This window comes from Diabrotica virgifera, chromosome 4, assembly GCF_917563875.1.
Source record: "Diabrotica virgifera virgifera chromosome 4, PGI_DIABVI_V3a".
In the NCBI taxonomy this organism is placed as follows: Eukaryota; Metazoa; Arthropoda; class Insecta; order Coleoptera; family Chrysomelidae; genus Diabrotica; species Diabrotica virgifera.
In genome coordinates, this window is record NC_065446.1 from 27,487,169 (window position 1) to 27,511,332 (window position 24,164).

Sequence of the window (24,164 nt, forward strand, 5' to 3'; positions counted from 1 at the left end):
ATACGTAAATTGGAGTAACTGGGTCCTTTAGAACATTTAAAAACTGGAGAAACAAGTTCAAACACCCAAAACCCCATAAAAAACAGTTTTTTGGATTTTTGAAGGTGGCGAACCTTACGGAAAAATCTGAAAAGAATTAGAAATACAGTCTTTGATAAAATACACAAGATTAAAAAAATATTGGACCTGCAGCCATCCCAAAAAAAAATTATACGCTTTTTTCAAAAAAAAAATTTTTTTTTTTGAGGTTATGTACATCCAACCTAAGGGTCTATAAAAAATAGACATGTTTTACAAAAGCCTCAAGAATGCGTAATAATTTTTTGATATTTCAAAATTGATTGCTCCCACCTAAAAAAAAAAAAATAAAAAGGAAAACTTTTAGGTTCTACTATTTAAGTTATGGCTCTTATCGTGCCTAAAATGATTAACAAATTTCACCTATACAGGCTCTTAGTGTATAACAAGGAACTTAAAAAAACTCACCTGGATCACCACATAGTAAAATATTAATCTCAGCTCTGAAATTGGTTCTGCCTGATGTAACAAAGGTTTTCTTTGTACCTCCAAATAATTGCAGAAGAATGCCCTTCTTTACATCTTGGTTTTCGTAAATAGAAGGAGCAATAGCTCTTGAAAGTCTTTCATATATATCAGCTTTTTGCGACAAAAGATTTAAAAGTTCAACTCTTTCCGGTGTAAAACGGCGATCTTTCCTGAAATAAAAATTGTTAATAGTAGTGATATGCGCACAAAAAAAAAGATTTTAACATTATACCACAGAATAAATAACCATACAGAAGCGAATCTGACTGTCGTTTCCATTGATTTTGTTGGAACCGAATTATTTGATCTTGTGCACCACTTACAGAATAGAACTTGATGTTCTAAGGAATAGAGCATTCCAAATTAGGCAATATTTTTGACAAGTAGTTATTAATTAAATATGAAATATAAAATTTAACTATTCGCTCTGAGCGTTAACAAAGTATCAAAGCAAAATCGACCGACCTGCTCATGGTGGCGGTTTTTTGAAATTTTATCAGGACGCTTTGTGTATGTTTAAATGAGACATTTAAAAAAATGCCGTCTCACGCTAGTGATATTATGTATTAATATAAACAGAAAATAAAAACGCACTTAATCTGATATAAATTCTTCTATTTCCAATATTGATTATCAGTTTGATTTTGTATACATAACCTCACTATCGCAGTTTATGTCAATAAATCTTTATTAACGAAAAAGAAAATATTTTTGTTGCACTATAAATTACAGTATAAATTAATAACTAATGAATTCTAACAATTGTATGCGGTTATTATCACTACAAAATAAAATATTCAAGTTTAACAAAATAATGCCATAAGACTCAATGTTAAAACGTCCTGACAAAATCTGACAGCGTTTCACGTGACTGTAAGTAGAGGGGAGACGCACGGAGCCAATACAATATAAAATAAAACATATATAAATATAAAATTTAACTATAAACAACTGTCACGTCAGTCGCAAAAGTGAGGTTGCACCAGTTACGTGACGCATGAGCATGAAAATTATGTTACCGTTTTCGGCAGGAGTTTCGCTTCTGTATGGTTATTTATTCTGTGATTATAGGGCTTTTCATCGATTGTCATTTGTTTCGAGCTTTTGTCATGTGTCACATAATATTAATATAGCTACGGCATACGTCTTTGGTTTGTATCATTGGTAGATACCAATAACGTATGACATAGATATATTCATATTATGTGACACAAGACACAAGCTCGAAACAAATGACTGTGAATGAAAAGCCCTATACTAGGGCAGTCCGATAAAGGGCTGTCAAAATTTCAGCCAAATCGAAATTATCGTATTGTTGTGATTTCGTGTGAATTCAGCGTGTCCGCGGATTTTAATAAAATGGAAAAAGAGCAATATTGGTCGGTGATTCGATTCTTGTTTTTGGAAGGGAAATCACGCAGCGAAATCAAAGAGTGCTTGGATGCTGTGTACGGTGACTCTTCTCCTTCGATGGAAACTGTCAAAAATTGGTTTAATGAGTTTCAACATGGACGAACGTCGGTTTTTGATGAGCCATGCGTAGGTGCCCCGAAAATGGCTACCACGGAGAGTAACGTGACAAAAATCCACGATCTTGTATTGGCATACCGCCGACTGAAGGTGCGCGAGATAGCTGACACAGTAGGCATCTCAAAAGACCACGCAGGTCATATCCTGCATGAAATTTTGGGCATGAGAAAGCTGTCGGCGCGATGGGTGCCGCATTTGCTCACTTCAGACAATATGCGCAACCGTGAGACCACTTCAGAGCAGTGTTTGACCGTTGACTGATAAATATACTGGAAGATACGAAACTGAACGAGCGTTTATGTACGACACCAGTGGTTTTAGAAATAGATGGCGTTAGCAGCTTTCTAGGTACGAGATTGAATTTACCTGAGACAACGATGAGACGTATTCAGGTAGCTTTGGTTATCGGAATTTGGGGCCGGTCGGGTTGACTGGATTATAATAAAAATTATTTATTTCTTTTGATGCATTTCAATTTGAGTGATCATTCAACGATAACAGTGGCAATCTTTAAAATAATTATTGGAGTGTACCTATGTATTACTTTCTAAACTCGTTTTTAAATTAGCAAGAATTGTCTTTTAATTTGAATTCTTGAAACAAATCATACTATTCTAAAATTTATTTAATAATTTTATATGTATTAAATAATATAATTTATTTAATAAAAAAATTATTTAACGAGAAAAATACTCACTGGGTGATTTTAGATATTGTACATTTCTTATTTGCCTCATAATCTCGATAAAAAATTAGGTAGTTATTTTCGTTAATTACAGTCTCTTCTGATGATTGTATATTTTGTTTGGAGATATTGCAACCGTATTTACTTAAATGAAATTGACTAAGTAACCCGCTCGGCCACTTTAAACTCTTCGAGAGAAAAATGGTAAGGACTTAAATTGTTGCAATCGCGATTTCCTACAATTTCTTCCAAGTTTTTTCGTGCGGTCGATATTTTCCGAGTTAGGGGGAATAATTATTGAATTATTTATTATTAACTTTACTTCTTACAGTTAAAGGTGCCGTGTATTTCTGCATAGGCGTCCACCGTGCATTGTATTGTCAGGTGAGATATTAGATAGCCAGAATTACATTATTCTATTAAGAGTAATTTCATTAATATCATTTGGCGAATATTACGCAGCCATGACATCTTTTCCTAGACCTCTCTTACCCTCTATGTTTCCTTTGAGTACCAGTTGCCGACAAGTATATCGTTCTCCTCGCAATATGTCCCTAAGTATGTCCATGATATTTTAAGCATTCAGTGCACGCACCTCATTTCAAAGACTTCAATTTTGTTAATAGAGCTGGCCTTTATTATCCATGCTTTCATTCCATACAAGAGAACGAGCCAAACGTAACACTTTAGCGTATTGTATCTCAGGTTGAAACCCAACTTTCAGTGAACAGTCATAATAGTTTGGAAGTCGACATCCCATTGTTTACGAGAGATATTTTTCATTAAGTTGAGGCCGTTTGAGCTGACAGTCGGAGTGAGTGTATATTGTCTTACCAAGATAGACGACTACGTATTTTTTATGGGAAATAAGCCACAATTTTATTAAAAAATGAATTTATTAACGTTTCGAAGCCCAAATCGGGTTTCGTTGTCAAAATACTATTAAAATAAACAAACATGTTGTTGCTAAGTAAAAAAATTCTTCTAATAATTTATTTAATCTGACTCATTTATATTGGCAATTCAGACGTATATTATACATTTTAAAGTAGAAGACTTTAAAATGATATCGCCAATATTTATGAGTTGCGTTCCTGGGACGACTTTACTAAAAGATAGTTCATTCGATTACATGAAATCAATCCCAACTCAAGATAGACGACTATCCAGTTTTATTCCCAAGAAGTTAATCATTTCTGAATAATTTATTGTAAATTCTTTAGGAACTACTTATTAACTTTTGTTCTCAGAACGAATTTCGAATAAACAATGGCCTTGATGAGTCTATAAATGTTTCGCGCTAGATATCAGAAATGCCAGCTAGATATAAACAAGTTGGCAATTATTTTTGATTGAATTAGTTTTAGAATAGGAATCAATACTTATCGATGTTTTATGAAGTTAAAATAACGAGTGTCATCATTTTAAGATTGTAAATGAAATAAATGTGGTAAAATGTAGTGAATGTGGCAATACAATATTAATATAATAACCACTTACCCATCTTCTTCCTCATATATTCTTCTTTGATCAATTTTACGGAAATGTAACACGTCTATGTGTGTTTTATATACTGAGCGTATGTTTCTTTGTCTGGGATTTATTTGCAAGGGTTGTGCCCTGTATATTCCAGTAACAGTGACTCTGTCACCTGGTTGGACAGCATCTACTAAATCGTTGTGAGCAAAGAGAACCACAGTATGCGGAGTTTGACCAGCAGGCATATCATCTAAAATAAAAAACAATAATTTTAGGGTCGTGGATTAATAAAGTCTATGGATCGAAATAAAAAATTAGCCCACAATAGAGCTATTTAATGAATCTTAATTATTTTTAGTACCTGAAGTAAATTATATAATATTTAGAAACATTTTTTTTAAGTAGATAATAATCTATCAAAAATGCTCTTTCACAGTTTATTTTTTACTATACAGGGCATTTAGCACTAAAAACACCGGAATAAACCGATTTTTAAACACAGCACATAGAGACCTGCAACTTTTTGAATTGTGTTCACGATGATGTCTAAGTCTACTATAGAAAAATGGGTGGAAATGAATAATAATTGCATTTTAAAGTGCATACCATGCATCCAAACGTGCATAAACATGTCAAAACGGGCACATTAAGGGCCAGATTTTATTACTTGGGGGGTTTTTGGGGTCCCTGAACCTGACTACGCCATCAGAACCGACCCCCGGAGCACCTGGTGCCCATGGTCACTTCTAAGGCACGTCATCTGGAAGTTCGAGGTTATCGGCACGAAATTGATGCAAACAGATTACATGGAGGTTTTTGGAGTCGCTGAATACGAATATGCCATCAGAACCTATCCCCGGAGTATTTGGTGTCCAGTGTCACTGCTAAAGCACGTCATCTTCTGAAGATTCGAGGGTTTTCGGCATTAAATTGATGCAAACAGATTTCTAGGGGTTTTTTGGGGTTGGTGAAAACGAATATGCCATCAGAATGACACCCGGAGCACCTGGTGTCTAGTGTCACTTCATCTTCTGGAGTTTCGATTGATTTTGACATTAAATTGAGGTAGATTACTAGTTATTCGCGGTGTGCAAGTACATGGAGGGGATACGAGAAACGATCGTGCGAGAATAGCGGAGAAATATTGTAACTTTCTTAAATAATTCATTGTCAATTGAAATTGTCAAATTGACGTATATTTCATATCTACTGTCAATGAAGAAGAAAAATTATATATTGCTCCACAATATTGATATGATATGCAATTATTATATAAAGGTAAATTTAATTAATTGTATTTTGCTTGCAGTACTGCATTTTAATAACTAATTTTATTTACTACATTCAATTGTTTACGTTTTAATAACATAACCTGAATCTTATTTTTTCTTCTTATTTTTTTGGACTATGGCCTTGACAATTATCCAGTAACCAGGACTAATATAATTGGCCAATATAATTAAAAGTGCGAATAATGTTGCTGAGCGTAGAAACCAGGTGTCGCTTTGCCGAACTTGCACGGTCCCAATTGCTAGGACATGCTATCTTCTGAAGTTTGGAAGGTTTTTGGGCACCTGGTGCACCGAGGGTTGGCTCTGAGAGTGTATTTTTGTTCAGCAATCTCAAAACCCCCCGAGTAATCTGATTGCATCAATTTAGTGCCAAAAACCCTCGAAACTCCAGATGACATGCCTTAGCAGTGAACCTGGGTACGAAGTGCTCCAGTGGTCGGTTCTGATGGCGTATTCGTCTTCAGCGACTCCAAAAATCTCTAACAACCTAACAAAATCTGGCCCTAAATACTGTCACGGTCCCAGGCCGGCCCTCTCAATACCGGAAGCTTCTGGCGGGGGACTGTCTGAGACCCTCTCTGTGGGCGAGAGAAACTTGTTTACAATCGGCGTATCTAGAAAGCCATCGATAAACCTTTTTTTATTGCTCTGTAAATAATATTTACCTTTCGATGTTTATGGAAATCAGTAGACTATAACTATATAGACCTTTTTGGAATTAGAGTTTAGTTGTGAATTTGAATACGTCGGTGTACTTTGATATGTATCGGGCGCGGTATATTTTTGAATTTGTAATTAGATAAATTATTAGATTTAGTGTAATAAATAAATTAGATATCGTAGTTTGTAAAATAAAAGATATAAATTCAGTGTTTTTCATTTGTTTAGAAGTAAGTTATTACAAATAAATAAAGTCAACTAAAACTAAACATTAGTGCCTAAAAGATCATAGAAAAGACATGTTTTGTAACAGTGGTGATCAGAAGTGGATAATAATAACGAATATAAACTCGGTTTAAATACAGTGTGGAATCTTTAATAATAAATAAATATAAATCGTAATAACTAAAGTGTGCGACCATGTCTTCACAGCATAAGCAGAAAATTACTGACCTGCTCATTAAGGAGCTACGAAACGAATTAGAAGAGAGAGACATGGACACTACTGGGAAAAAGGCTGATCTAATCGAACATCTAAAGAATGCTTTGCAAGAAGAGGGTCAAGATCCAGAAACCTACGTGTTTGAGGACAAGCATGCTGCTTTGATTTCGTTAATTTCTAAAGAGATTTCTCAAGTTTCGACAGACATTACATCGTTAGAAAACAAAGTTTCTGGTGAAATCTCCCAAGTTTCGACGGACATTACATCGTTAGAGAACAAAGTTTTGACAGACATTATATCGTTAGAGAACAAAGCTTCTGGTGAAATCTCCCAAGTTTCTGGCGAGTTTTCGAAAGTTTCCTCCAATGTTTCGAAAGTTTCGACAGACATTACATCGTTAGAGAACGAGATTTAGAAAGTTTCGGGTGATATTTCATCCCTTGAAAGCAAGATGACTAACGAGATCTCTGCTAGCATCTCTAAAGTCACTTCTGATTTTGACGACAAGATATCATCCCTAAAATCTACTTTTGAAGAAAAGATCAAAGAAATGGAAAAGAAAATGGAGGAAACGGAAAAAGTAGACAAAGGGTTGGAACCCATCTTAACAGACATTAAAGATGATGAAACCAAATACAAATTGGGGCCACGGCCGATAGTTGAAGGGAGTGTAAGTCTTGCTCGTGTTAAGGTGCTAAATTTCAACGGAAAGCACGTCATCCTAAACATCATCCTAAACATAATGAAAGAGGTGTAAGTTTCTAGGTGCTTTAGTTAAAAATCGATTTATTTTGTGCTAAATGGCCCGGTCTATAAATTTAAATCATAAAAGGAAGTATTCATAGTTCACAAATGTGGTCTAGAGGTAACAAAGTACTCGACTTAAGGTTTAACCTTGTGGTACATTCTTAGAGTCGAGTACTTTGTTTAATTTTAAATGAAAATAAAAAGGATTATTATAAAAAGAGACAAATTGATTTGAAGTCCTGACGCGAGATGGTTATGTACAATATCTAGCTAGTATTATTACAAGTATAATAATAAAAGAGCAAATAAACAGGTTCTAAGCAGTTTAAAATTAGTTTTGAATTCTAACTACTCGCCTGGAGATTCTTGTAATTTGATCATCTGCTTATCCGTAAACTGTGATCTGTTATGTACAAGAGTAAAGGTGTGATTGGTGTTACAGCTGGAACATAAAGTTGGTTCGGTTATGCGGCCTCGATCAATTTCTACAGTTGATGTAAATTGACAAACGATGCATTTGAAGAAAGCTTCTCTCATCTCTGGCATTATGTTTGACGACCTAATGACCATGCCACTAATTGTAATTAACTGATCGATATCTAAAAACAAGAAAAAAATTAAGTTAATAGAAAAACATCCTCTTACGCCAGGGAAATAAGGTAAAAATATACCATGTTCGGGACACTTGAGCAGCCAGGTTGCAAATGGGTTTTTTGGATACTATATTCTTAATACATTATAAATAAAAAATGCCCGTCACAGTTTGGACGAGAATTTTAGTTATTAACAAATAAGTGTCAAAAATGGTACAGAAAATAATAATGATATAGCAATTCTGTTGAAACCGCGTGAAAGAAGAATAGTTATGTTTTCAAAGTATATAAAAAAATCATTAAAAAGTCATTCTTATCATTCCGAAAACATTTTACTAAAGTAGAGTTATTTTTGGCTTATAAACAATTTGAATAACTTTATTAATATTGACTCTAGACTAAAACTACTTTGGGATTTGAAAAGCTGGTATTTTTACACCAATTCTCAAAAAAAACTTTTTGCCTAGGTTAATTTAATTACAGTCAAAGTTAGCCACTTTTTTTTATTTAATTCACAGCTACTTTGTTTATAACAATTAAGCAACCTTACTAGCGCAACTTTGAAGTTCAAGGTATATAGTTTATAAAAGTGGTTAATAAAGCTTTAAAAATGACGTCCTAACGGAATCGATTCGTGGTCGGTGGAGGGGAATTATTAAAATCCGTGTACTCAAAAAATGAAATTGATTCTTCAAACATATGCTGCGATTAATATCTCCGGAGCTTGTTAATGGATTTTGATCATAATTTTTTAATTTGTATGTACTCGTAGTCTTGTAGAGTACGTTATGTACACATATCCCCCCCTAACATTACAAAATTTTAGGGGGAACCCCCCTTATCACTCAGGGATATGAAAAATAGGACCGATTCTAAGGCCTACCGAATATACATATATAATTTCATAAAAATCGGTCCAGCGGTCTCGGAGGAGTACTGCAACTAACACTGTGACAGGAGAATTTTATAGATGTAAATATATAGATGACTATTAAAAAATCGGGGTTGCTGATAGAAGAGTGAAAATTAAGGGTTGTATGTATTTTTTAATTCCACACAATACAAAATAAAAATAAATAATTTTGTCCAAAAAAATTAAAAAAAAAAGTCAGGGGGACAACCCTATTATAATTTATGGGTATGAAAAATAGATTAAAACCTATTCTCAGTCCTATAGGATATACATGTAAAATTTCATAAAAATCGATCAAGCCGTTTCGGAGGAGTATGGTAACTAATACTGTTATATGGGAATTTTATGTATATAGAAGTAACTGTGAATAAAAAAATCTACTAAAATATGAATACTCTAAATAAGATATTTAATTACCCTACTTTTACCTGTAGCGATTTAAACGAAAAAACTGCAATTTTTGACACTTATTTGTTAATAACTAAAATTCTCGTCCGAACTGTGACGGGCATTTTTGTATTTATAATGTATTAGGTTTATAGTACCCAAAAAACTCATTTGCAACCTGGCTGGTCAACTGTCCCGACAAAAACCTTATTTCTCTGGACTATCTGGGATAGCTGACAACATCCTCATAAAAGATTAAGAGGCAACATTAGCGCGCGTTCCAAGATTGCAGCTTTAATTTTGAATATTTTGTCGAGATATTTGGCACACATATTCGTAATATAGTAAAGAATGGCGGTACAGAGCTCAATTTGAGAAATATGTTATGATGTGAAAATTACTCTATAACTAAATAATGATAAAACGAAGGAAATTTCCTGTTAAGGAAAAAACCATTGATGGAAGGTATAGTATACCCCTACACATTAGAACACTAGTAGAAGAGAGAAGAAGAGCCCGTCGCAAATGGCAAAGAACAAGAAACGCGATAGATAAAACAAATCTAAACAGGCTCACACACAGACTTCATTCCGCTATCCAAACAGCCAAAAACGAATCCTTTGAAAGATATGTCACAAACCTTTCTCTTGACGACAACTCTCTTTGGAAAGCCACAAAGAAATTCAAAAAGCCGGTAGTAATGAAATCACCAATTAGGAAAAATGATGAAACCTGGGCTCGATCAGATATAGAAAAATCCAACAGATTTGCAGACCATCTATCAACTGTCTTCTCCACCCCACAGGCCAACGATATTAACGACGAGAAAATTAGAGACTTCCTCAATGCACCCTGTCAGCTATCATTACCACTAAAATACTTGTCACTAAACGAAGTCCGTAACGAAATCAACCTGTTTAACCCTCATAAAGCTCCAGGATTTGACCTTATAACTAGCGAAATCTTAAAAAAAACTCCCAAGAAAAGGTGTCGTCTTAATAACCATTATTTTTAATAGCCTCCTGAGACTATGCTATTTTCCAGTGCAATGGAAGTATGCACAAATTATAATAATACCTAAACCTGGTAAACCTCTAACTGAAGCCAGTTCGTACAGACCAATAAGTCTCCTTCCGACTTTATCAAAAGTCTTCGAAAGGTTAATCCTTAACGGAATAGAAACAATAATACCTATAGAAAACCTTATCCTAGATCATCAGTTTGGTTTTCGCTCAAATCACTCAACCATACAACAGTGCCATAGATTAGTCAACAAAATAAAAGAGAGCCTAGAAGGCAAACAAATCTGTCTATCAGCATTCCTCGATATACAGCAAGCATTTGATAGAGTGTGGCACGAGGGTCTTCTCTTTAAAATAAAAACTCAGCTAACTGACCAAATATACCTCCTCCTTAAATCATACTCGTCCGACAGATACTTCCAAGTTAAATACGAAGGTACTCTATCCAACTACCACCAAATAAAATCCGGAGTACCTCAAGGCAGTGTAGTTGGCCCAAATCTTTACTGCTGATATTCCTATTAGCGAAAATACACTAATGGCAACATTTGCGGATGACACTGGTATACTAGCATCAGACATCGACGAAATATTAACATTTAACAAATTGCAAAATCATCTCAATGAACTAGAAGACTGGCTTAAATGCTGGAAAATAAACGTCAACACAAACAAGTCTTGTCAAGTAAATTTCACAAATCGAAGAATTAGATGTCCACAACTACACCTAAATAATTCACCTATACCAATAAAAACAGAAGTAAAGTACCTGGGCCTTCATCTAGACGAAAAACTTACTTGGAAATCACATATTGCAGCCAAACGACGACACCTCGACCTAAAAGTTAAAAATATGAGCTGGCTAATCAACAGAAGATCGCAACTTTCATTAGAAAACAAACTGACCATCTATAAAACAATACTCAAACCAGTGTGGACATACGGAATCGAGCTGTGGGGCTGTAGAAAACCATCCAACACCAAAATACTACAGATATTCCAGTCAAAAACTATTCGTATGTTAGCTAAAGCCCCATGGTATGTATCAAACCAAACCCTTCATGCAGACCTCAACATCCCCTTCATCAATTATGTGATTGCTGACCACTCCAGAAGATACATGAATCGCAGCGCAGACCACCCAAACCATCTCATAGACGAATTATTCAACCCCCCACTGGTTGACAGACGTCTGAAAAGACTTTGGCCAGAAGACCTAGCTGCTAGGTAAATTCCAGAGAGTCGTCAATGGACGACACCTGCCACAAGGCAAGAACATACATCATATTTACTTATTACTGTATTGAAGTAGATTGTAAATTAGCAATAAATAAATAAATAAAAAAATGTTATGATGTGAAAATTACTCTATAACTAAATAAAATATTGCAAAAACGAGCCTGTACCGCCATTAAAAGAACAAAAAAAAAATACACATTCTTCAAATAAACTTTTGTCACATTGGAACTACTAAAAATCGATTATCTATAATAACAAGAAATCGAACTTGATTAACTTGGCAACATTTAGCGCGCCTTTAAGTATAATAATCATTGTTTTTGACGTTGAAAGTTCACAGAACTTTCGAAAAACAAAAATATTGATGACGCGCTACTGTTGTCTCTTAATAGAAAGAAAACTAATTTCAAAAAAGAAACAAATATTTTTGGGTGATACTAAAGATGTAAGTAGGTACAATTTTTAGCCAATAAATATGTGCTATTAAGGAATAGTACAAAATTTTTATAAAATGTCACATGCTGTTATTGTTGTAATTATTTAAAATCAATATACCTTCGGGATTTAAAGCTCTCATGTTCTTTGTTTTTTCTGCATTAAAGGGTCTAACTTGAATCTGATGTTCTAAAACGGCAGCTGGATATCTTTCATAAAACATTTCGTTAACGCACATGTCGAAGGTTGGTATCACTTCTTGTGGATAACATACCAACTGTCTATACAAGTTAGCATCGAATGTTTCTAAATGCGCACAGTTAACACTTAAGAACGGCTCGTCTAATGTATGAATCTATAAAAAAAAAGTTAAGTTAGAAGTAAGAAGAAAATAAAAAAAATCTGGCACTCGGGGGAGTGCCAACAGAAGTGAAAACTTCTGAAATTGAAAGTGTGCTCATGAAAGTATGATTCAAAGTGTACCTCAGGCGCCTTCGGGTGCACACTCCATCCCTCCTTTAACAATTATATGTAAATAAAGGCATTTTACATTTAATTTCGATTCAGAGATCATTACCATCTCTCTATGGACCATTTCGAACTTTTGTTCTCCTCAGGAGAGCTTGTAATGATGCTCTGAATCGAAATTAGACATATTCACCAAGTATGCCAATTACAAAGAAATAATCAACATTTAGACGCACTCGCGACCTCTATTAAAGAAACGATGAAACCCAAAAGACTTCATTTTCAAACAAATAAATATTTAAAAATAAAATCTTTGGATTTCTAAATTCGGAAACAGATTCTCTCTTATACCTATTACCCATCCTTCTAAAATTTGCAAGGAATAAAGGGTGATGAATGCAGAGACATGGGGAGTCTATACAGGGTGAGGCAAATAAAGGGCCTATTAGAAATATCTCGAGAACTAAAGGCAACATAATCATGAATATTGGAATAAAGGGGTTCTGAAGGATGATCTATTAAATGAAAATATTTTCATCTCTTTGCAACTTCCGGTTATACCGGAAGTTGCTTATAACTTCGTTTTTTTAAATGAGACACCCTGTATATTTTTATATTTTTGGATTCTCTTCGATGTCTTCTTTCTTAAAATATGAGGTTTTGTAATATTATACAGGGTATTTTAAAAGATAATTACGTTCTTTTATTAATTTCGTAGCAAAATTAACACCCTGTAGAACTGTAGTAGTTTGACATCTAAAACTCTACTTACGTTCAAATGCTTTTTAATATACTCTACTATTATTAAGAATCATTAGTATAGCTAAATTTTTAATTTTAGTATACAGGGTTGTTCGAAACTCGGAATGAGTATTTTCTGAGTTTTCTTAAATGGAACACCCTGTATTTTAGTATTGTAATGAAATTATATTTTATGGTACTTTTTTATTTCTTAAGCATTCCCTATACCTAACTGCTTTAATTTGTGCTTAATTGTTAATCGCACCAACAATCTTAACTAAGTAGGTATTTCGATAGCTAAACCATTATTGGTAATTTTAAGGACCAGTCTGGATTAATATGTATTTATTTCTGAAAAATTATTTGGGATTGAGTATTTTCACGGCCAACCTAATAAAATTTTACGTATTTTTTGTTGCAATTAATGTTTAGCTTGAATCACCAATAACTCACAAATTAAAGCAGTTAGGTATAGGGAATGCTTAAGAAATAAAAAAGTACTATAAAATATCATTTCACTACAATACAAAAATACAGGGTGTTCCATTTAAGAAAACTCAGAAAATACTCATTCCGAGTTTCGACCAACCCAGTATACTAAAATTAAAAATTTAGCTATAGTAATGATTCTTAACAATAGTAGAGTATATTAAAAATCATTTGAACGTAAGTAGTTTTAGATGTCAAACTACTACAATTCTACAGGGTGTGAATGTTGCTACGAAATTAATAAAAAAACGTAATTATCTTTTAAAATACCCTGTATAATATTACAAAACCTTATATTTTAAGAAAGAAGACATCGAAGAGAATCCAAAAATGTAAAAATATACAGGGTGTCCCATTTAAAAAAACGAAGTTATAAGCAACTTCCGGTATAACCAGAAGTTGCAAAGAGATGAAAATATTTTCATTTAATAGATCATTCTTCAAAACCCCTTTGGTCCAATTTTCATGATTCTGTTGCCTTTAGTTCTCGAGATATTTCTAATAGGCCAGTTATCTGCCTCACCCTATATAGTGGGGACCGGACAAATAATCCCCGGACAAATAATCCCGGACAAAAAATCCCCACAAATTATCCCGGGACAAAAAATCCCCGGACAAAAAATCCCCACAAAAAATCACCACAAATAATCCCCACAAATAATCCCCGGACAAATAATCCCCGGACAAAAAATCCCCACAAAAAATCCCGGACAAAAAATCCCCACAAATTTTTTTGAACAAAATATCCCCACAAAAAATCCCGGACAGAAAATCCCCAAGAAATGTTTGCTGTCGAATAGTTCTCTAAAAGTTTTCCCGTGAATGGTGGAAGATATGGGAAATAAGCTAAGGCTGTGGGAATCATGTTGTAATTGGCTTAAATCTTTTGATCACTCTGCTTTGAGTAACTCTGTTCAAAACATTGTCTATTCATGATAATAACTGATAACTATACTGAAAACAATAATCTTGATTATACTAATGTAAAAAATCCGTTCCACGCATCGCATCGCCATGAAAGTTATACAAACCATTTCGATTATTTTGACTTTTTTGTTGGTTTTGGGAATACATTTATGTTCATTACTATTCGATATCAGGTTTTTAGAAAACGTCATTGAGGATCTGTGTGCATCCATAAAAAAAACTTTAAAAATTTATCCATAAATCAAACCAGTCATGGCTGCATGGGGGAGAGGCCAGATGGGAGAAGGTCTGTAGGGCGGCCTAGAAAAAGATAGAGAGATGCAGTCTGGCGGCCTAGAAAAAGGTGGAAAGATGCAGTCTGGCGGCCTAGAAAAAGGTTGAAAAGGTATAACGCCATTGATGATGATGATGACTAAATATTTTTGACGTTAAACTTACAAAAAGAACAGAATTTTTTGCATTACTATCAAGATTATCGTTTTCTGGACCAGCAGTTATCATCACGAATAGACAATAAGTACAACATGATTCCCAAAGCCCTAGCTTATTCCCCATATCTTCCACGATTTCGAATTCGACATTTGGTAATCGAAATTACAATGTATGCTTAATTTTAATCGCTAATCATTATTTTCGTGCCGAAGACTGGTTTCATGGCGATTGCTATAACTCTCATGCACTGAAGCTGAAATACATTTGCGTCTATTGCATTCACGGGAAAACTTTTAGAGAACTATTCGGTAGCAAAAAAGTTTCTTGGGGATTTTTTGTCCGGGATTATTTGTGGGGATATTTTGTCCAAAAAAATTTGTGGGGATTTTTTGTCCGGGATTTTTTGTGGGGATTTTTTGTCCGGGGATTATTTGTCCGGGGATTATTTGTGGGGATTATTTGTGGGGATTTTTTGTGGGGATTTTTTGTCCGGGGATTTTTTGTCCGGGGATAATTTGTGGGGATTTTTTGTCCGGGATTATTTGTCCGGGGATTATTTGTCCTAGCTTCTATATAGTTGCACTCCACAACACATCAATTTTAACGAGGCAAAGATCAACAAATCTGTTTCCTAGTAGTCAATACGTGAGTAAAAACGCAGGTAGATAAAGGTATTTTATATTTAATTTCGATTCAGAGATCATTACCATCTCTCTATGGACCATTTCGAACTTTTGTTATCCTCAGGAGAGCTTGTAATGATGCTCTGAATCGAAATTAGACATATTCGCCAAGTATGCCAATTATCTACGTCGTTTCTTTAATAGAGGTCGTGAGTGCGTCTAAATGTTGATTATTTCTTTGTAATTGGCATACTTGGCGAATATGTCTAATTTCGATTCAGACCATCATTACAAGCTCTCCTGAGGAGAACAAAAGTTCGAAATGGTCCATAGAGAGATGGTAATGATCTCTCAATCGAAATTAAATATAAAATGCCTTTATCTACCTGCGTTTTTACTCACGTATTGAGTACTAGGAAACAGATTTGTTGATCTTTGCCTCGTTGAATTGATGTGTTGTGGAGTGCAACTATATAGACTCCCCATGTCTCTGCATTAATCACCCTTTATTCCTTGCAAATTTTAGAAGGATGGGTAATAGGTATAAGAGATAATCTGTTTCCGAATTAAGAAATCCAAAGATTTTATTTTTAAATATTTATTTGTTTGAAAATGAAGTCTTTTGGGTTTTGTCGTTTATTGTCCTTAATTATATGTAACTTCTGTCGAACTTATACGCAATTTAACTTATAGTACAGTAGACTCTCTCTAAAACAAACACGGTTATTACGAGGTGCACTAGATCAGTGGTTCCCAACCTTTTTCCGATGATCACCCCTTTAGACATGTTTCGTCAGTTATGAATACTACAATCGCCCCCCCCCCCCTTTAAATTAAATTGAAAGAAATAATTGATCAGTACAAATAGACAGAGCGAAAACGGCGGGTTCGTTGGGAAAAATATTCCCATGAGATTATTTTGCATAATCATATTCGTGAGACACCCCAGAATAAGGTTCAAAAAGTCGCCCACGTGAAAAGTGGTCCAAATTTTTTTTAACAATTTTTTTAATCAAATTGCAAAAATCAATATTTTTGGCCCGGACAATTTTTTTTTAGGTTTTTTGGACCATTGTAGATCTTATACTTTTTCTTTAAAGGTGATCTTTTTCGAGTTATAAGCAATTTAAAATGTGAAAAACGCGAAAATTGCCATTTTCCTAATAACTCGGTTAAAAATTAATATTATGAAAGTCAGAAAGTGACTAAAACAAAGTTTAAAGCCCCCACTACAGGATCCTGAAGAAATCTGTGTCATTAATTTATTACTAAGCTGTTATTTTTAATTAATAACAATGAGCGGTTAGATCGTATTGACGTGGCTGTAAATGTGAGTGCGAGTAAGATGCACAATTGAACTGCCGGAATGGCATCTTTCTCGCACTCAGCTTTGACGGCCGCCTAACACGTGCTCATTATTACTATTTAAAAATAACAACTTAGTAATAAAATAATGACAAAAATTTCTTCAGGGTCCTGTAGGGAGGGCTTTAAACTTTGATTTAGTCACTTTTTGACTTTCAGAATAATAACTTTTAACCTAGTTGTTAAACCTTAAAAATCGCCATTTTTCGTTTTTTTTTTCAATTCTAAATTGCTTATAACTCGAAAACAATCAACTTTAGAGAAAAATTATAAGATTTCTTTTTTGTCCATAATAGTCCAAAAAAATTAAAAAAAATTGTCCGGGCCAAAAATATCGATTTTTTACAATTTGATTAAAAAAAATTGTTAAAAAAAATTTGGACCACTTTTCACGTGGGCGACTTCTTGAACCTTATTCTGGGATGTCTCACGAATGTGATTATGTAAAAAAACCTCATGGAAATATTTTTTTCAACGAACCCGCCGTTTTCGCCTTGTCTAAAAAGGTACGTATCCGTATTTATTTATTTTTACATTTCGTAAAATGATAAATGATTATATGTAATGGCTTCTTTGGGCCTGGTGTCTCTCACATAATTTCTTTACGTCTGGCTTAATGTTGGTTAATAGCAACCTCAAATCCCCTCTTTAAATTATGTCCAGCCTATTTCTTTGTTTGTTTTTCAATATGCATACAGAACTAAAACCTTTCTCCACTAGATATATTGTGGGGAATGCGGATAATCGTAATTTGATTGCATTCCACAAGATTGGATACACTTCTTTTATCTGCGGTCAAAATCTTTCATAGCCACACTCCTGAAACAGACTTTCAATTTCAACATCATGTTTAAAATCAATCAAGCTTTCTTGAAGATAAGGACATGCCGTTGAAACTTCCACTCTAAAAGGATTGATAAACCAAGTTGGCACTTTCAGACTAGTCAGATCTTGGATTCGGGGCTGCAGATTCCTTTCAATATTTGAAGGTGGAGGCAATATGTTTGAAGATCCTCAGAATCACCACAACCACAAGAGGATTTCTTGTTGGGGAATTTGGTCAGATCTCTTCTCTGCATATTTTGTACAAAAATAGATAGTTTGTCACTGAATACTCCGACTACTCCCTTCGCTTTGGCCACATTTATGTTCTTCCCTTGTAGTTGCAGGTTCATTTCATTTAATTATTCGCATAGTAAAGTTAAAATAATTACACTAGTACGCAAATATTACGCTATATTACGCTAAATATTACACTATTACGCAAGAGAAATTGAACGTTTTTTCTACTTTTAAAGACAAAAAAGCAAATTAATTAACGAATCGAATTAAAAATTATTTTTCACATCAAATTTTAGTAGGGGATGAAAGTATGCTAAATTTGCAGTTAATCGAGCGTTATGGAAAAGTATTTGGTTGTGAAGGGTAGATCCTAAAACCAAAAAAGTTGAGTTTTCCGTAAGTGGGGTACTTTCCATTTTTTAATTTAATTTTTCATTTCCAACAATCGTTTTTCCGATTATAGCGCCATCTATCCATAATTCGAAAAAATGTCTCGAAAAAAAGTTACTTATTTTTACGTAAGAAATCCAAATCTGCAATAAAAATATGAGGGCTCTAATTTAAGATTTTAAAGTAACTTCCCACTCCACCTCCATGGGTGTCGTGTTTGGTGTTATTCGATAGATTTTTCAAAAATATTGAATACCTGCATTTTTCAGCTTTTCGATCTGATGTTCATTTCGCGAAATATTGAGGGGTTCGTATTTAAAATCTTAAATTTAGACCCACGCCTCTCCGTAGGGGGTCGTGTTTGGTATGATTCGATAGATTATTGAAAAATATTGAACACGTATTTTTTAGTTTTCCGATCTGACGTTAATTTCGCGAAATATTCGCTTTTTCTTTGTGAAACTTTGTGACTCGCCCATTTGGTTACACCCCGCTCAAATCGTTAGATTTTTGAAATATACACTGTTTTGCATGTACCTAACTTACCTTATCTTAATCTGAAGATTTCGAGTTTTTCTAAGGATAGATTTTTTTTAGACCCTTCGACCCGGACCTTTTTCGAACCTTTTTCCTGAACGAACTCCCCTGTATGAAGAGCCAATATATTTATGGTAGAGGTACATTTACAGGGCACAGGGTTTTTCCCCCTGTGATTTTCTGACGTGCTCGAGTAACTGCAAAAATCCCCGCTTGGCCTCTCCTACCATTTGAAACATTATTTGGTTAAAACATCTCAGTTTTTTGGTAAATATATATTTTAATTTGTCTGGATTCAATTATGGTTCTGTCGATATCTGAGAAGACTTGGTATTTACACAATGTCGCTAAACTGAATTTTGTTATAATCGGTTTAAATTTTCTAGTCCATTTGCGAGGCGACTATACCTATCGAATTAAATTGTGTCATGATTCATAGCCCTCTGTTACTAGACGAGATACTTGTGTTATTACCATATTACCTGCACGGGTATACATATTCACTTTTTATTATCCTATGGATATCCGATCGGAAGTCTTTTTTTTTCTAAACTACCCATTTCTCGTTTCCCGGATTCTAAACGCCCCCTTATCGCCCCCTTTTCCCTAACGCCCCCATATCGCCCCCTTCGCTCTGTCGCCCCCCTGAAAATCTTAAATCGCCCACCGGGGGGCGATCGCCCCCCGGTTGGGAATCACTGCACTAGATGTCTCATGAAATTCCTATTGAACTGTAACACCTCTACAACGAGGGATATTTAGTTATAACGAGGAAAAAATGAAATCGAAGAATATGTTTCTTTACCTGTTTTTAGAGCCGTAATGGGTATAAATAAATATCCCAACCGTCTGTATACAGAAATCCCCAACATCTGTGTGGTTATCGAGGCCAGTGCTGTAATAAAATCCACCGCCTTTAATAAACTTCTTCCTGTTCTGTTTATCTATCGACCGATATTGAATATTGTAGGAAATTTACAATTTATGATGGCGAAGCCTTATTGTTTCACTATAAGAAGTTAATGTTTTAGAAAACTACATATTCATATGTATGCACAATATTATTGTTGTCTGATATAACGAGATCCGCTTATAACGAGGTAATTAGTCCGCCATTTCAGTTCTTGTTATAGAGGGAGTCTACTGTATATAAATTACTAATATCTCGCCGTATCGATGACAGTCGCGAGTTCAATGCTTTTTTCCCATCCAAAAAGAAGTGCTATTCGCTCCGTGCATGGCTGACACGATACCTAGCGTTGTCGCTTGACATTTTTGACGACCACAATTTGACGTTAAGCATATGATACACCTATGACATATTTGACGTTAATATGTAATATTTATTTACCATTTTTGATCAAATTTATTAAACAAACATTAAATGTGTTCGCGGAGACAGTCAGGGACTAGTCCACGACAAGTGGAGCATGCGCACTTTAAAATAATATAAATAATACCGTTCATAGATAAATATACACGGTATATTTACTATTAATTAATATTATTAATTAATTACGAACTACTAATATACTGGTATATTTTATCAATAGAATAAACGATAATACATTAAGAGGCTACAGTAGCGAGTGATCAAAACGGAAAACGCGTTCCAAGATTGCGGCTTTAATTTTGAATATTTTATAGAGATATTTGGCACACATATTCGTAATATAGTAAAGAATGGCGGTACAAAGCCAAATTTGAGAAATATGTTAGTATGTGGAAATTACTCCATAACTGAATACAATATTAAAAAACAAGCCTGTACACCGCCACTAAGAAGAACAAAAAAAATACACTTTCATCATCATTCTCTTTGCCTTATCCCTATGCGGGGTCGGCTTCCCTAATTGCATTTCTCCACACAATTCTATCTTGGGTCATATCAATGTTAATCCCCTTTACCAACATGTCCTGCCTTATCGTCTCCCCCAGGTCTTCTTTGGTCTTCCTCTAATACTCCTTCCAGGAATCTGCACTTCGGCTATTCTTCATATTGGGTGATTAACGCCTTGACGTTAAATATGACCAAACGATCTTAACCTATGCTCTCTCATTTTGGCATCAATTGGTGCCACACCTAGACTTCCCCTAATATACTCATTTCTAATTTTATCCTTCTTTGTCACTCCACTCATCCATCTAAGCATTCTCATTTCCGCCACATGCATTCGTTGTTCCTCTTTCTTTTTCACTGCCCAACATTCAGTTCCGTACATCATAGCTGGTCTTATGGCTGTTTTATAGAATTTTCCCTTCAGCTTCATTGGAATTTTTCTGTCACACAACACACCACTCGCTTCTTTCCACTTCATCCATCCAGCCCTAATTCTACTGCATGCATCTCCATCTATTTCTCCATTACTCTGTAATACCGATCCTAGGTACTTAAAACTATTGCTTTTCACAATCATTTCACCATCCAAAGATACCATTTTATTTGTAGTAACTCCATCTTTAAATGAACATTCCAAATACAGTGGAACCTCGATAACTCGGATTAATCGGGACCGCGACCGATCCGGGTTATCGGAAATCCGAGATAGCCGGATATGGTAAAAATTAATAAAATACGGTATACTTACAGATAAACTCCGTTAGAATTGAAATAACATGAAATATATTTATAAATATGCACAGTATTACCTACTCATTAAAATTACTAAAAAAACACCAAACCCAAACGTAAGCAAATGGAAGCCAACAATACAAGACACACAATACTAAAGACCATTGTTTATAAAAGAATTTTTTAAATAGTCTTTCCTAAACAATGCTGACAGTTTGAAATAAAAAGGAATAGATACTACAGACAGGTGGCTGTTGTTTCTGCGGCGTGTGCTATGAGTCATTTTTAATATCGTATAGTTCAAATTACACACATAAGTACACATTATCTCTCAAATATTATATTACATACATTTTTATTGTTGAAAGGTTTGTCTGATAATTAACTATTTTGATTGGAAATAAGCCACAATTAAATTGAAAAATACAAAATATTGAAAATCAAAATGTTTATCTGATGAAAATCGGTCCGGGTTAGCCGGACTTCCGGGTCATCGGGGCCGACTTATCGGGGTTCCACTGTACTCTGTTTTTGTCCTACTAAGTTTTAAACCTTTTTCCTTCAGAGCTTGTCTCCACTGTTCCAGTTTTTGTTCCAAGTCTCTTTCACTATTTCCTATTAACACTACATTATCAGCATACATTAGTATTAGCAAAAAAAATACACTTTCTTCAAATATAAACTTTTTTATCCCATGCCTAGACTTTGTGTCATAATGGAACTACAAAAATTTTTTATCTCTAACAAGAAATCGAACATATTATAACTAAATAACTGATTAGCCAACATCGAGAAATAGTCACTGTCATTTTGACAAACCTGCGTCAGATTTCTACGTGTAATATGTAGCACGATTCTCTTATCTGTTCTGTTATCTGTTCTGATATCTGTTCAGTGCAGTAGTGTATTATTTTAAGAATTTGTTAGTGTTGATCCATAGGAAAGTATAATAGTGTTTATTTTATAATTAATTTATTATATTTTTGTGTAATAGAACTAAGTTGTTGGAATATTTGAAAAAATAGATTATTGTTAATTGTGAGTTTTACTTATAGGTAAGTATATTTACGTAAAAATATTTCGAATTCTAATGTGAGTATATAAAGTTTTAGGAGGATTTTTTATTGTAAAAATATTACCAATAGTTTTAAAAAATGGGAAAAGTTCATTTAAAGTTCTATTTAAAAAAGGGTTGAGAGTGCTTTTGGCGTTCTATGAACTAAAAAAAAAGACGGCTTTTGTTTCGCTTCACAACGAAATGATTATTTATTATTATTTCGTGCAAATACTTACGTTAACATAAAATTTTCACCCGTTTTGGTTTATTTTTATAAATATTTATTTACTAATAATAAAATTGTTTTCTACTACTTCCATTTAGCTATAAAATGCTATGAGTATAATGTCAAAATATTGATCTTAGATAATGTCAAATATTGCCACTGTTGCCAAAGTTTCGCAGAACTTTTGAAAAAGGGTATGATACTGTCTCCCGAAGTTATATTGATGACGCGCTGTCAGGTAGTAGTACAGGTGACGCGCTGTAGGTAGTACTGCCTACTACGCTCTTAAATAAAATATAATATGGAATTAAAGTGCGCATGCGTTGTCATGGACTAAAAGTCACCGACAGGGTCCGCGAACGAACATAATGAAACTGAAATTACAAAAATTCGCCAAAATTGTCATATTTCGCAGCTACATACCCTGGCATAGTTTCGTGTATCCCCACCATGGTCACGCACGGAGCGAATACCTATATTATATACGCGTTGCGTGCGTCCCATACTATTTATATGTACATACACATAATAATATGTAGTATATGTACAGAATTTATTTCGGCGAAGCGATGACGGTCGCGAATTCAATGCTTTTTCCCCATCCAAAAAGTGCACAACGTCGCTAAAGAAGTTTTCACTCCAAAAACTTTTATGAATTTAAACATATACTAACCTCTTCTAGTTTTTGAATATACAGAGGTTCATTGACATTCATATCATCAGTTATCTCATCTTCTTCTGCATTGGGATCAATGAAACGAAGAATGAACTGTTTGAATTTTTCCTTGCATTCCGCCACAGATACATTGGTTCCCCAAATGACCAAATGTGGAGCAGTGGAATCAGATTCCTGTGTTTCTGGTATGGCTTCCAACTAAAAACAATAGGACTTAATTAAATATCAAATGTTGAGTTTGCTTATGTCAAATCAAATCCAAACTCTCTAAGGAACGAAAAATAGTAAACCAGATTTTGATAGTGTATCATTAAAAGAACAGAAAGATAATTAGATTGTAATAGCAGAATAATTAAAAAATAAATAATAACCAAAATTCAACGTTTTCAGATATGATTTAATAGGAAAACAGAGATTCGATAGCATTCAAATTTATGCTCCAAATTTTTTTTCAAAATTTATGTTTTAAAATTTTTTCCAAAAAATGATTGTTTTTTTAATAACTCCGTTAATTTTTATGATATCAGGTTCACCTAAAAACTATTTGAAAGCTAATTCCAAGGGCTATTAAACCACGTTGAACTTAATCTTTTAAACCCCTTACCTTTTTAAAAATAAAAGGTTAAAT

General features: G+C 34.2%; 1 protein-coding gene across 4 annotated transcripts in view; it reads right to left on the bottom strand.

Annotated features, from left to right (window-relative positions):
* LOC114327930 (DNA replication licensing factor MCM4) overlaps nucleotides 1-24,164 on the bottom strand; it is a 71,319-nt gene that overhangs the window by 36,756 nt on the left and 10,399 nt on the right. For all 4 annotated transcript variants that reach the window (XM_050648052.1, XM_050648051.1, XM_050648050.1 and 1 more), the window contains 5 exons: nucleotides 23,534-23,734; nucleotides 12,092-12,326; nucleotides 7,739-7,981; nucleotides 4,262-4,490; nucleotides 487-716 (listed from right to left, as the gene is read on the bottom strand). In XM_050648052.1, the coding sequence (XP_050504009.1) occupies nucleotides 487-716; nucleotides 4,262-4,490; nucleotides 7,739-7,981; nucleotides 12,092-12,326; nucleotides 23,534-23,734 (1,138 nt within the window). The remainder of the gene's footprint in view (nucleotides 1-486; nucleotides 717-4,261; nucleotides 4,491-7,738; nucleotides 7,982-12,091; nucleotides 12,327-23,533; nucleotides 23,735-24,164) is intronic.